The 13,229-nt window shown below is 65.8% G+C and overlaps 2 protein-coding genes across 2 annotated transcripts; one reads left to right on the forward strand and one right to left on the reverse strand.

Annotated features, from left to right (window-relative positions):
- Nucleotides 1-2,643: 2,643 nt before the first annotated feature.
- ACTG1 (actin gamma 1) lies at nucleotides 2,644-5,700 on the reverse strand. The gene is made up of 6 exons (XM_056351518.1): nucleotides 5,575-5,700; nucleotides 5,094-5,226; nucleotides 4,739-4,978; nucleotides 3,977-4,415; nucleotides 3,680-3,861; nucleotides 2,644-3,590 (listed from the first exon to the last, which is right to left on the reverse strand). The coding sequence occupies exons 2-6, from the start codon at nucleotides 5,214-5,216 to the stop codon at nucleotides 3,447-3,449; spliced, it is 1,128 nt and encodes a 375-aa protein (XP_056207493.1). The 5' UTR covers nucleotides 5,217-5,226; nucleotides 5,575-5,700; the 3' UTR covers nucleotides 2,644-3,446.
- Nucleotides 5,701-9,720: 4,020 nt separating this feature from the next.
- Nucleotides 9,721-13,229, forward strand: FSCN2 (fascin actin-bundling protein 2, retinal). The gene is made up of 5 exons (XM_056326864.1): nucleotides 9,721-11,065; nucleotides 12,125-12,281; nucleotides 12,385-12,506; nucleotides 12,592-12,759; nucleotides 12,848-13,229. The coding sequence occupies exons 1-5, from the start codon at nucleotides 10,243-10,245 to the stop codon at nucleotides 13,051-13,053; spliced, it is 1,476 nt and encodes a 491-aa protein (XP_056182839.1). The 5' UTR covers nucleotides 9,721-10,242; the 3' UTR covers nucleotides 13,054-13,229.

Consider the following 13,229-nt stretch of genomic DNA (forward strand, 5'->3'; position numbering starts at 1 on the left):
GGCGCCCATTGGCTGGCGGGGAGCCCTTTTGTTCTCACCACCCGGGCGCCGTTAACCCTTTCCCTGCGGGCGGCAGCTGCGGGGTCGGCGACGGGGTGCGGGGAGGGGGTGGCACGGGCGCTGGGGGGTGCTGGGCGCTGGGGGGGTTGATGGGCGCTGGGGGGGGTTGATGGGCGCTGGGGGGGTGGTACTGCGCGCTGTGGGCGCACAGGTGCGGGGGTGTTGGGGGTGCAAGGGGGGCCGGGGGGGGCCTGCGGGGCGGGGGGAGGCGGGTATGACGGGGGTGGGGGGCTCCGGCAGGGCCCTTCTTGCCCCACCCCGCTCCCGCCGGGCCGAGGCCGCGCAAACTCGTGCCGTGCGGCGGAGCAGCGGGGCCGTGCTGCCCCCTGGCGGCCACCCCTGGCCAGGCCGCCCCGACGGACGGACCGACCGACGGGGGGGGGGGGGGGCGGGGGCTGCGGGGGGCACAGGCGGCCGGGGCCAGGCAGGGGGCCAGCCGGGAGGGTGGGCAATGGGGGGACTTACGGCCGGGGGGCTGCGGGGGAAAAGGGCAGCTGGGCGGACAGCTGCGAGGTGGCCGGCCGGATGGACAGACGGACGGACACACGGCTCAGGGCAGGCAGAGGGCCGGACAGCTGGAGGGATGGACAGACAGCTAGTGTAAGGTGATGGAGGGAGGGACGGACATACAGAGGGCTGGACAGACGGACAGACAGATGGCTGTAGGGGGGCTGGACAGACGGAGGGAGAGAGGATATATGAGGGGATGGACAGACGTATGGCTGCAGGGATGGCTGGACAGCCAGATGGAGTGATGGCTGGACAGACAGAGGGATGGAGGGCAGGCTGGACGGACAGACTGCTGCAGGGCAGGACAGCCAGCTGGCCAGGCAGGCAGGTGCAGGGCAGACAGCTGGGTGCATGGCGGGCAGGCTGGACAGGCAGACGGATGGAGGAACGGACACAGACAGACAGCTGGGGTGCGAGCCAGTTGGCAAGCACAGGTACCACAGGCTGGGTGGCCCCGGGGTACTCATCCTGCACCCAGCCCAGCCCCTGGGCAGCCGTGGGGGTGCCCAGGAGGGGGCAGGGGACACCCAGCCACCCCCCACCCCATGCTGGCCCCAGCCCCGGCTGTCATCTCGGCACTGTGTACTTGCACCTGCAGCTGCACTTTGCCACGGCCCCATCCTGCCCCCCGGCCAGGAGGGGTGCACACCCCTTCCCCCACACCCCCAAATCAACAGCCAGGGCCAGGTGGTGTCCCTGGCACAGAGGCGACGGTGACCCCAGCCCTGTGGCACTGCAGCTGCTGCTTGTACCCTGACCATGCAGGGATAGCCACGGTGCCACGGATCGAGGGGCTGCGGTTCAGCCAGGACCCCCGCAGGGCTGCCACCGGGCTCCTAGTGCCACCGCAGCTCCAGCAGCCTGGTCAAGGACAAGGACGCTCTGGGGTCAGCCAGGCAGTGGTGTCACCATGGGACATGCCAGGAGCAACGTGGCACAGTGCGGCACGGTGCAACACAACATGGTACCCTGACCCTGGCACGGCACAACATGGCACAGCACCCTGCGGCCCACTGTGCTGCGGTGCCACACAAGCAGAGGGACCTTGTGCCAGCACTGCCACTGCTTCGGGCCACCTGAGCACCCCTGGCCACAGCTCGTCCTCCCCTGCCACAGCCGGTGTCCTGGCGGCTCGGTGACATCCTCTTCCCCGTGATGCCTCACCATCCCCCTTGGCGGTCACAGCCACCCATCGTGCCTGTGGCCAGCCGCTCTCCTGGGGACACTGAGAGCAGGGCAAGCAGGTGCAGGTCTACACAAGCCCGTGGCCACCCCGAGGGCTCCAACGCGGCTGGGTGCCCCTGGAACAAATGCCACCCACCTGGCCACCGGGTGCTGTGCTCCATGCCTGCTCTGCGGTGATGGAGGAGGAAGAGCGTGGGCCCGGCTGGAGATGCCCGTACAGGAGCGGGGCTGGTGGGCAGTGCACGCTACCAGGGCTACCAGGCACGGCAGCAACGAGCCGGCCTTCGGTGGAGAACCAGCCTGGCACCGGGCCGGGATCTGTGCCGGCTGCGCCATGGGGCTGGTGGACGGGCTCCAGCTGTTTCCTGGTGCAGGACGGCAGCAAGCAGGGTGAGAGAGGCAAGGGCCTAATTGAAGCAACACAGCCTGACCTTGGGTGTTGGGGTTAATTAGCAGGTTTCTCTCTCCCCTCAGAAATGAGGGCAGCACGCAGCAGGGCCATGGAACCCCAGGCTCAGGGAGCTCGCTCCTCCAGCCAGCTAGGTCACCCCAAGCAAAGGGCTGGGGAGGGCCTGCAGCCCCAGGCCCCCCCTGCCATGCTGGGCTGGGGGCTCCCACCCCACACACTTCTGCCCAGAACAGTAGGGAGCCCCCATGGCAGCAGACCCACCACACCAGGCAGCTGTGCCAAACCAGCTCTGAGAGCAGAGGGACATGCTCCAGCACCAGGGCAGTGGCCATCACCATTCCTCCAAGGCTTCCTCAGCACCTAAACAGCCATTTTTCAACCCAAAAGCAACATCACAGCTTTACCACCAACTCCCAGGTGTCATACACTGTGGACAAGCCCAGCCCCTGCCCTGCCACCGAGCACACACAGCCCCAGGGTAGAGTTTACTGCAGCGCTTTTTTTTTTTTTTATTTTCCTTACACAATGATGTGTTGTTGGGCATTACAATTTCTCAACTTTAGGATGACTTACAAATTTTGGTTTCCTACCATCATGTGAGAACATTAAGGCAACGTACAAAAATCTTACATAAATTAAACGATGCATAAATTTACAGGTGTAAATGCAAAGTTTCAGCAACTCAAGTTGAGTAACTTCAGCCCCATGATGTCAACTGGGATACGGGTGGGGAGGAGAATGAAGACTGGTTCATAAGGCTCGGATGTGATATGTTTTCCCAACCTTGCTAGAACGGCAGCAACAGAAGTGAATTCTCAGTGGACTCCTACCAGCCTCTACAGGAAATCTGGAATACTCCACACTGGATGTACAGCAAGTCTGACTCCAAATACCCTGTATACACTGGTCCCAGCCCAGGACGCGGGGCCACTGTCAGTGTCATGAGCTGTGGAAGCCCCAGTCAGGCACAGGCCCTCCTCCACAGCACAGTGCCATGGCAGCCCCGTGGCCAGGAGCAGATCTGTACAGGGTATTTTGCTCAGGTGTACACCAAGGGAAAGGTTAACTCAAATAAACAAGGTCAAATCAAGTGACAGCTCAACCATCCAGTGCTGACATGTGTCTAACATCAGGTACAAACTTTCCAAGGGCAAGTTTTCTTTTGAAAGAAGGCTTATTCCAGTTTTATGAGGCTAGCATGAGGTGTATAGATTTGCCTGGGCAAACATATACTAGTGAGACAACTCATGCAGCAGGTGCCGTGCACCTGCCAGCAGTCCATTTAGAAGCATTTACGGTGGACAATGGATGGGCCAGACTCATCGTACTCCTGCTTGCTGATCCACATCTGCTGGAAGGTGGATAGCGAGGCCAGGATGGAGCCACCGATCCAGACTGAGTATTTGCGCTCAGGTGGGGCAATGATCTGCAAGAGAGCGAGTGTGGTCAGAGCGGCCCCTGCGTTCTCCCCTCAATGTGGCCCCATCTGCTGTGGGATGAGGGAGCGTTTCTTACCTTGATCTTCATCGTGCTGGGCGCCAGGGCTGTGATCTCCTTCTGCATCCTGTCAGCAATACCGGGGTACATGGTGGTACCACCAGATAACACTGTGTTGGCATACAGGTCCTTCCTGATGTCCACATCACACTTCATGATGGAGTTGAATGTGGTCTCATGAATGCCGCAGGACTCCATACCTGGGGAGAAGAGTTGTGGGTGCGTTAGTACCCACACACAGCATTTCGCTTTGGTCATGCCAACCCCACACCACAGAGGCAACCTTGGCAATAACCGCCCCGGCCCACAACCTACCCAGGAAAGAGGGCTGGAAGAGGGCTTCTGGACACCTGAACCTCTCGTTACCGATGGTGATCACCTGGCCATCGGGCAGCTCATAGCTCTTCTCCAGGGAGGAGGAAGAGGCAGCAGTCGCCATCTCCTGTTCGAAGTCCAGGGCAACGTAACACAGCTTTTCCTTTATGTCACGGACAATTTCCCTTTCAGCTGTGGTGGTGAAGCTGTAGCCTCTTTCTGTCAGGATCTTCATGAGGTAGTCTGTCAGGTCACGGCCAGCCAAGTCCAGGCGCAGGATGGCGTGGGGCAGAGCATAACCCTCGTAGATGGGCACAGTGTGGGTGACACCATCCCCGGAGTCCATAACAATACCAGTGGTACGACCAGAGGCATACAGGGACAGCACAGCCTGGATAGCCACATACATGGCTGGGGTGTTGAAGGTCTCAAACATGATCTGGAAGCAAGAGGAGAAGAAAAATTATTAGTGGCAAGTAGTGAGCTGGGTCACTCACACCCACGTTAGAACATGCATGCTGACATGCAGAAAAAAAAAACAAAACCAAGTGTGTGAAGGAAAAAAAAGCAAAGAACGCAGGCAGAAAACACAAATGAAAGAAACCTGAGGCGTCAAGGAAGAAATGCCGGGAGTACAGAACCCTGAAAACATTGGGAGAAAAAACAAAAGAAAATAAAACAGAAGCTCAGGTTTGAGATGTCGTAAGGGAAGTCTGGGAACGAGATGTGAGGAGGGGGCGGCCGCCAGGCCAGCGGCGGTACCTGTGTCATCTTCTCCCTGTTGGCCTTGGGGTTGAGGGGGGCCTCTGTGAGCAGCACGGGGTGCTCCTCGGGGGCCACGCGCAGCTCGTTGTAGAAGGTGTGGTGCCAGATCTTCTCCATGTCATCCCAGTTGGTGACAATGCCGTGCTCGATGGGGTACTTCAGCGTCAGGATGCCCCGCTTGCTCTGCGCCTCATCCCCCACGTAGCTGTCCTTCTGCCCCATGCCCACCATCACGCCCTGGGGAAGCGAGGGGGAGTCAGAGCCCACCCGGACGGCGGTACCGGGCCCTCCACCCCCATCCGGGCACCGGCCCTGAGCAGCGGGCCTCCGCCCTCACCCGTCCCCCACCTACCTGGTGCCGCGGGCGCCCGACGATGGAGGGGAAAACGGCGCGGGGGGCGTCATCCCCGGCGAAACCGGCCTTGCACATGCCGGAGCCGTTGTCGATGACGAGGGCAGCGATCTCCTCTTCCATGGCGGAGGCTCTGCGGGGTGGGGGGCGGCCCCGGTCAGCGAACCCGCCCCGGGAGACCGCGCTGGCGGTGGGCCAGGCCCGCCCCCCCCCGTTCCACCCCGTATTTGAATCGCCCGCGCTCTGACGTCACCCACCGCCGCCACCAATCGCGCCGCGCCCCGCCACACCCCGACCAGACCGGGCCGACGGGCGAGACCATTCCCCCCCCGGCGCGGGGGGGTGGGGGGTACGCGCACACATCCCCACACACGCTCAGGGCCGCAAGCCACAACCCGGCACGGAGCGAGCCGCCGCCCCGGGGGCTGTCAGCAAAGGGGTGGCTGGGCCGCGGACCACGCCCCGGGGCCAGTATCGGTACCTGTGCGGGGGAAGTTGCTCTCGGCGCTGGGGAGACGATGCCGCCTGGTCCGCTGCCGCCGGCTGAGTGAGACCGGCCGCGTCCCAGCCCCGCGCTTTTATACCCAGGGGGCGACGGCCCCGCCCGCCCGGCCGAGAACATCGCCATATATGGAGATCTTTCAGAAACACGCGCTCTCATTGGCTGGCGCGGCCCCGGCCACGTGGGGCGGCTGCGGGACTGCCCCCGCCCCGCGGCACCCCGGAACCTGCATGGGGGGGGGGGGGGGGGGGGGTCGGTGGCGACCCCCGGTTCCCGGAGATGGGGGGGCCCCCCGCCCACCAACACCCCCGCCAGCACCGGGCACCCCCCCCCAGTGCCCGCTAACCCCTCCGCTAGCGCCAGGCACCGGCGGGCCTTGCCGGGCCTGGCCCCGCACCCCAAAGGTGGCACCGGGCACCCCCCCCCGGGCACCCCCCGGGCAGCACGTGCGCAGCCTCGGGCAGCACGTGCACCCCACCCACGGGCATGTGCACCCACCCACGGCACCCCTCGAGCAGCACCTGTACCCCCACCCCACCCGGCGGCACCCCCCGGGCGCCCCACACCCTCCGTGCCAGCCCCCCTAGCAGCCCCCCGCCCCCCCGTCGGTGCCGCTGTGCATCCCACGGGTGCTGCGCCCCGGCATGGCCCCTCCAGCCGGGGGCCCCCTCAGCAGCTGTGCTCCTGCCGGCACCCACCAGCAGGCCGTGTGGGGCCATGGGTGCAGTGTGGTGCGCCAGACAGGCAGCACTGGCACCGCGCATGCAGCACCCCAGCAGCACCCAGCGCCGGGCACCCCAAAAATCTGCCTCAGCTCCAGGGCTGCTGCGTACTGGCTGACCCCCATGGATGGTGCCGAGGCCCTGCTCACGGTGCTGATGCCCCACAGGCACTGCTGTCACCTCATGGGTGGTGTTGACACCTCAGGGATGGTGCAGTGCACCCCATAGACAGAGCTGTGTGCCTCATGGATGGTGTTGGCACCCCACGGATGGTGCTGAGACTCCATACGTGGTGCCGAGACCCCACAGACAGTGCTGTGCACCCCACGGATGATGCTGATACCCCACAGACAATGCTGACACTCCACAGATGATGCTGTGCACCCCATGGATGGTGCTGAACCCCATGGACAGTGCTGGCACCCCACAGTTGATGCTAAGACCCCACGGACGGTGCTGACACCCACGGATGATGCTGAGACCCCACAGACGGTGCTGACACCCCACAGACGGTGCCATGCACCCCATGGATGGCACCCTGCCAGGGCACAGCATCCCCCATGGGCACCCCTGGCTGCGCCACCCCAGCCAGCACCTCTCCCCTCACAGAGCTGCACCAGCCCCCCTGGCCCCCCCACTCTGGCAGCCCCCACCAGCCTGGGGCCCCCCTTGTGTCTGAGCCCCCCTGCTTCATCGGGGGGCACCCATGGGCCACATGCCCCATGCTGCCGCCAGGTGACATGGGCATGGCTCCCACCAGTGCACCGGGCTGGTGACCCACGTGCCATGCTGGAGACCCCTCCGCTGTGCCAGCTGGCTGTGTGCCGCAGCCCATAGCCATGCACTGTGCCCGTGGCCCATGCACCCACCGCCCACTGCGGCTCTCACACCTCCAGCCCCTCTGTGCTGGCCAGGTCCGGGGAGGTGGTGGCCACTGGCCTCGCCACCACCGGCATCTGTGCCCGGAGTGGATGGCAGAGGAATCTGGCCGTGCTGCCAGGGATTCCCAGCACTGCTCGGTGACGAAGCACCGTGTGCTGAGGCCTTCCCCGGCAGGCCCTGGTACCACCGGTGGCTGAGCCGTGATGGGTGGCATGGAGGGGTGCCAGTGGCGGCAGGGTCGGGGTGCCGGGGCATGGTGCAGGGTGCTGCTGGCACTGGGTGGCTGGTAGAGGGTTGGGGGATCCTTCACAGGTGCTGGTGCAGCTCAAGGGGTCTCAACCCCATGCCAGCGCTGAGCAGCTGGTAGGCATGGGGGGCTGGTGGCCGGGGGGGCACCGGGGGGGCTGGCTTGGGGGGGGGTGTGCTGCACAGGTGACACCCGCATCCCACAGCTCCCCACCCCGGGGTGCAGGACCAGCTGGACCCCCGGCAGGCACACAGCGGCGGGGCTCCCCGCCACCGGCAGCCCACCGCCCGGGACTCGGGGGGCAGCGGGGTGGGGGTGTCCCGGGTGGCGAGGTGATACCGGGGGGGCCTGGGGCGGTGCCGGGTGCCAGCCCCGCCGCTTCCTCCTGCCCAAACAAGGCAGCCCCGGCGCCCGGTGAGTAAGGGCGGGCAGTGCGGGCAGTGCGGGCAGCGCGGGCAGGGCCCCGGGGTGCCCCCGCCCCGCAGGCAGCGCGTCCCGGCCGTATTAGGAGCGATCGGGCCGGTGGCAGCGGGACGCCCGGCCCCGACACCGCCCCGCGCCGCCGTGGGGACCTTGGCCCGGGCCGGGGGGGCGAGGAGAGGAGGAGGAGAAGGAAGAGGAGGAGGAAGGGCCGCATCCCGCCCCGCCCCGCTGCCTGTGCGCAGCCTCCATCGCCATGGGGACACACAGTCGCCATCCCGTTGCCATGGCGACACACGGTCACCGTCCCGTTGCCATGGTGAGGTACAGTCACCGTCCCCTCCTATTGCCATGGCGATGCACAGTCACCGTCTCCTCCCGTTGCCATAGTCATGCACAGCCACCGTCCCGTCGCCATGGCAACGGGCGGCTGTTAGGGGGGGCGGGGGTGATGAGGTGGTGATGGGGGTCCCCCCAGGCGGTACAGCCAGGCAGCGCCACGCAGCACCTGGACCCTGGCCTGATTCCCCCATTCCACCCCGCCATCCCCCACCCCACCCCCGTGGGCTGTTGTGGGGCAGCTGACCCCTCCCCCATCTGCCAGCCCTCACCACCGGCACCACGCTGGCTCTCAAGTCCAGGGAGGTGGGGGGGACCCGGGAAGGGTGCTGGATGGAGCCCAGGGTGGGGCCACCCACCCCAGCACCCCACGACCTCCAGGCTGGGGGCGCTGCCACGAGCATGTCGGCTCTAAGGAGCTGCCCCACTGAGGAGAGGTGTGTGAGGGTGTCCGGCTGTCCCCAGGCCGGGGGCACACAGGGACAGGCTGGGCTGTGGGGCAGGGCCCAGGCAGCGCCCCCCCCCCCCCCCGAGGGGAACCTGACTCCCAGCCGGGGCTGGGGGGCGGGGGCGGGGGGGGGGGGGGGGGCGGGCAGCGCGTATAAATGCAGCTCCCGGCTGCTGTGTCAGGCAGGTGCTAGCAGGCACCCGCCGAGAGCCAGTGCTGCCACCCTGCCAGGCCCTGGGCTGCCCGTGTCCCCCCCAGCCCCCTGGAGCCCCCAGCCCCTGCAGGACCCTGACCCACTTAGCCCTCCCCGGCTCCGAAAGCTGACCCGTATCCGTTTCGGTGGGGGGGGTCAGTTACACCTCGCAGGCAGCACAGCTGCGGCTCGGGTAACGCAGCGGCTGGGGGGCCGTGGCACCCCTCCGGCATGGTAAGAGAGAGCGCAGCCATGAAAAAGTCATGAGGCAACCAATCCTGGGACCTATTTTCGGGAACAATAACTGGGTGCTGCACTGACACCGGAGCTGCGAGGCCGGGGGGATGGCGGCAGCGGGAGCCATGGTGGCCGGAGCCTCACATGCATCACCGGTGCATGGCCGGTCCCTGGCACAGGGGCTGGCACTGGGTGCCTGAGCACTTTGGGGTGCAGGCGATGCCAGGGCCTGGTGCCAGCGTGGGCAGAGCCTGTCCCCCAGTGCCTGTGGTGGAGCGTGGCTGGGGCCAGGGGTCTCCGTGGCTGCGTCTGTGCTGGTGGCAGGGGTCCCAGCTGGGCAGGAGTGGGGACTGTCCCCTGCACCCCTGTCCCCCACCGAGGCAGCACACCCCACCACTGTCACGAGCTTCAGGCACTTTCAGCCCTCTGGCGCTGGAGGACCCCAGACCCTGGGTGACAGGGGGGTTGTCCCAACCATCCCCCCGGTGGGCTGGGGAGGGGGGAGGCCAGGACCCCAATCCACAGCTGCAGGAGCGATTTGGGGCCACAGGACAGATGGAGGCCAAGGGCCCCAAAGCAGGATAAAAGGTTTAAACTAATCAAAATGCCTGGCTAATTGGTAAGGCGCTTAGGGGCTGGCCGGGAGGCGGCGCGGCTGGAGGTGACCTGCTGCTGAATCAGAGGGGCCGGTAACCTTAGCCCGCCGGGAACGGATACACCGCGGTGCCCGCGCCTGGATCGGGTTCCTGCCCAAGTTTTCCACCTGCAGCTCCGCGGCGGGACGGGTGAGAGCCACGCAGGACGGTGCTGTGGCCACGCACCCCAAGGAGCCAGCCAGTGGCTGCCGCGGTGCCCCCTTGCCCGGGGTCTCGGTGAAAGCCCTGCTGCAGGTGACGGGCACCCTGGTGCCCGTCGCAATCTGGCTGGATTTGGTAATCCTACCCGTGGCTAATTAAACGGGCCGTGGCCCCCGGCCCACCCCCGGCACCCCCCTGACGTGCCGTGCTGTGCCAAGCCACCCCGCGGGGCCAGTGCAGCTGCAGCACCGGGGCAGTGCGCACGTCCCCGCGGGCGCAGCCGGCCCCGCCGCGACGTCCGGGCTCAGCAGGGCCGGGGAGCCCCCGCCAGCCCCCCGGGGGCCACCCCACGCCGGCGGAAGATGCCAACAAATGGGATCCACCAGGTCCTGAAGATCCAGTTTGGGTTGATCAACTGTGAGAGCCGGTACCTGACGGCGGAGAGCTTTGGCTACAAGGTGAACGCCTCGGCACCCAGCCTGAAGCGCAAGCAGATCTGGACGCTGGAGCAGGATGAAGCCAACAGCTCTGTTGTCTTTCTCAAGAGCCACCTTGGCCGGTACCTGGGTGCTGACAAGGACGGGAAGGTGCGGTGCGAGGCCGAGCAGCCAGGCCGAGACGAGCGCTTCAGCATCATCACCCAGTCAGATGGGCGCTGGGCGCTGCAGTCGGCCCCGCACCGGCGTTTCTTCGGGGGCCGGGAGGATCAGCTCTCCTGCTTCGCCCCCACCGTGACGGAGGGCGAGCTCTGGACCGTGCACTTGGCCATGCACCCCCAGGCCAACCTGCTGAGCGTCAGCCGCCGCCGCTACGCCCACCTCAGCGCCCACGAGGATGAAATCGCCACTGACAGCAACCTGCCCTGGGGGGTGGACGCCCTCATCACCCTCTGCTTCCAGGACAAGAAGTACAGCCTGCGCACCGCTGACGAGCGCTACCTGCGCTGCGATGGCACGCTGGTGCCCGAGCCCGGCGCCCGTACCGGCTACACCCTCGAGTTCAAGGCGGGCAAGCTGGCTTTCAAGGACTGTGACGGGAAATATCTGGCACCTACGGGGCCCACTGGCACCCTCAAGTCCGGCCGCAGCTCCAAGCCGGGCAAAGATGAACTCTTCGACCTGGAGGAGAGCCACCCCCAGGTGGTCTTCACGGCGGCCAACGGCAGATACGTCTCCATCCGGCAGGGTAAGGTCTGCCCGTGCCATGCTGCCTGTTCCCTGCCCACCTCGGGACCTCTGGCTGCTCCCGGGGGGTCCCTAGGGATCAGGTCAGCCAAAAGCACCCATAGCTGTGAAGGGCTCCATGGGAGTGCCCCTGGGACCCCCCACCATGGGATAAGACCCCACAATAACAACCCCGTAGCGCAGCCTCTGCCCAGGGGAAGCCCTACAGCAACAGCAGGGCAAGGCCACTGCCACATCCCGCACTGCTCCCTGGGCACACAGGTGACCCCAGCCCCCCTGTGGGCACGGGGCACACAGACCCTGCCCAGGAGAAGGGCATGGGGCGGTCCTGCCTGCCCGGGGGGCTGTAGCCAGCGGGGCTGGGCAGGGAGCACCTGTGGGACTGTGCAGGGCTCTGGGGGTGTCTATAGGGGTGTGTGTATACACACACGTGTGTGAGCGGGGCTCTGTGGGTGTATGTGTACACACATGTGTGAGCAGGGCTCCACACCATGCCTGCAGGTACATGCATTTGTATGTGCAGCCCACGCACATTTGTGCACGGACGATACTGTGCACGCACGTGTGTGCGCAGCTCAACACAGCCCATACATGTGCGCACAGGGCTGTGCCCAGCACAGTGCGTGCAGGCGTGTTTGCGTGTGCACGGCTCTGCAGTGCTGCAGGTGTGCACGTACGTGCAGGGCTCGGTGCAGCCATGGAGCAGGGGCTGAGCCTGGCAGCTCAGGCCAGACAGGAGGGGCTGCTGGATGGGAGCGCAGCCTCCAGAGCCCACAGCGGTCTGTGGGGGTCCGCAGGCCTGGTTGGCGATGCTGTGCCCACAGCTCCCCTAACATGCCCGCCCTTGTGCCAAGCAGCTTAGGGCCGGGTACGGTGGTGGGCAGGCTATAAATAGGGGGTTTGTGCACCGTGGTGCTAACCAGATGGACGTGGTAGCAATCAGATTAACCAGCCCAATTAGCACGATTGTTTGCAGAAGGATTTACCGCTGCTGTGGAGGGGCCAGGGGAGGGAGAGCGCAGCTGCGCTCACCGGCACACGTGGCTGCTCCTGCCCGCAGGCGTCAACGTCTCGGCGAACCAGGACGAGGAGTTGAACCATGAGACCTTCCAGCTCCAGATTGACCGCGACACCAACAAGTGCAGCCTGCACACCAACACCGGCAGCTACTGGACCCTCGTGGCCCACGGGGGCATCCAGGCCCTGGCCACCGAAGTGTGAGTGGTGCCGTGCCACGGCGTGGGGCTCTGGGGCAGCTGGGGCAGGGGGGCTGGGGAGGTGGACAGGCTGCCCTGGCTCACCCTCTCCCTCCAACACCAGTGCTGCCAACACCATGTTTGACATAGAGTGGCGCGGGCGGCGGGTGGCCCTGCGCGCCAGCAATGGCCGGTACATCTGCACCAAGAAGAATGGGCAGCTGGCGGCAGTCAGCGATGCTGTGGGTAAGTGCTGGGGGCGGATGGAGGGCCAGGGGTCCTGGCGTCAGTCCCCCCACCTCAGGGTGCTCAGGGCCGGGCTCCCATACAGGGGAGGATGAGGAGTTCACCTTGAAGCTGATCAACCGCCCGATGCTGGTGCTACGGGGTGAGCACGGCTTTGTCTGCTACCACCGCGGCTCCAACCTGCTCGACTCCAACCGCTCTGTCTACGACGTCTTCCACATGAGCTTCAGCGACGGCGCCTACCAGATCCGAGGTGAGCCACTGGGCGAGGGTCTACCAGGGTGGGGGGCTACCAGGGGTCTAGCCAGACCCTGCTGACAGCCCGTGGGGACTCTCTGCAGGTCAGGGGGGCAAGTTCTGGTACGTGGCCAGCAGCGGCTCAGTGTGCAGTGATGGGGACCTCTCCGAGGATTTCTTCTTCGAGTTCCGGGAGCGGGGACGTGTTGCCATCAAAGGGAAGAATGGCCGGTACCTGCGTGGGGACCCGGCTGGCACCCTGCGCGCTGACAGCGAGTCCGTGCTGCGGGCAACGCTCTGGGAGTACTGACCTGCCTGGCCCCGGACCCTCCACTGCTGCAGCCCCCAGCCCACCTGGGGGCACTAGCTGTCCCCAGGCAAAGGATGGCAGTGGAGCCGGCAGTGGCACCATCCATGGCAGCTGTGTCCCGACCCCCCCTGACGCACCACAATAAAGTCAGTCTGGATCACACCAGGGCAGCACCT

Source organism: Falco biarmicus, chromosome 1, assembly GCF_023638135.1.
Source record: "Falco biarmicus isolate bFalBia1 chromosome 1, bFalBia1.pri, whole genome shotgun sequence".
NCBI lineage: Eukaryota > Metazoa > Chordata > Aves > Falconiformes > Falconidae > Falco > Falco biarmicus.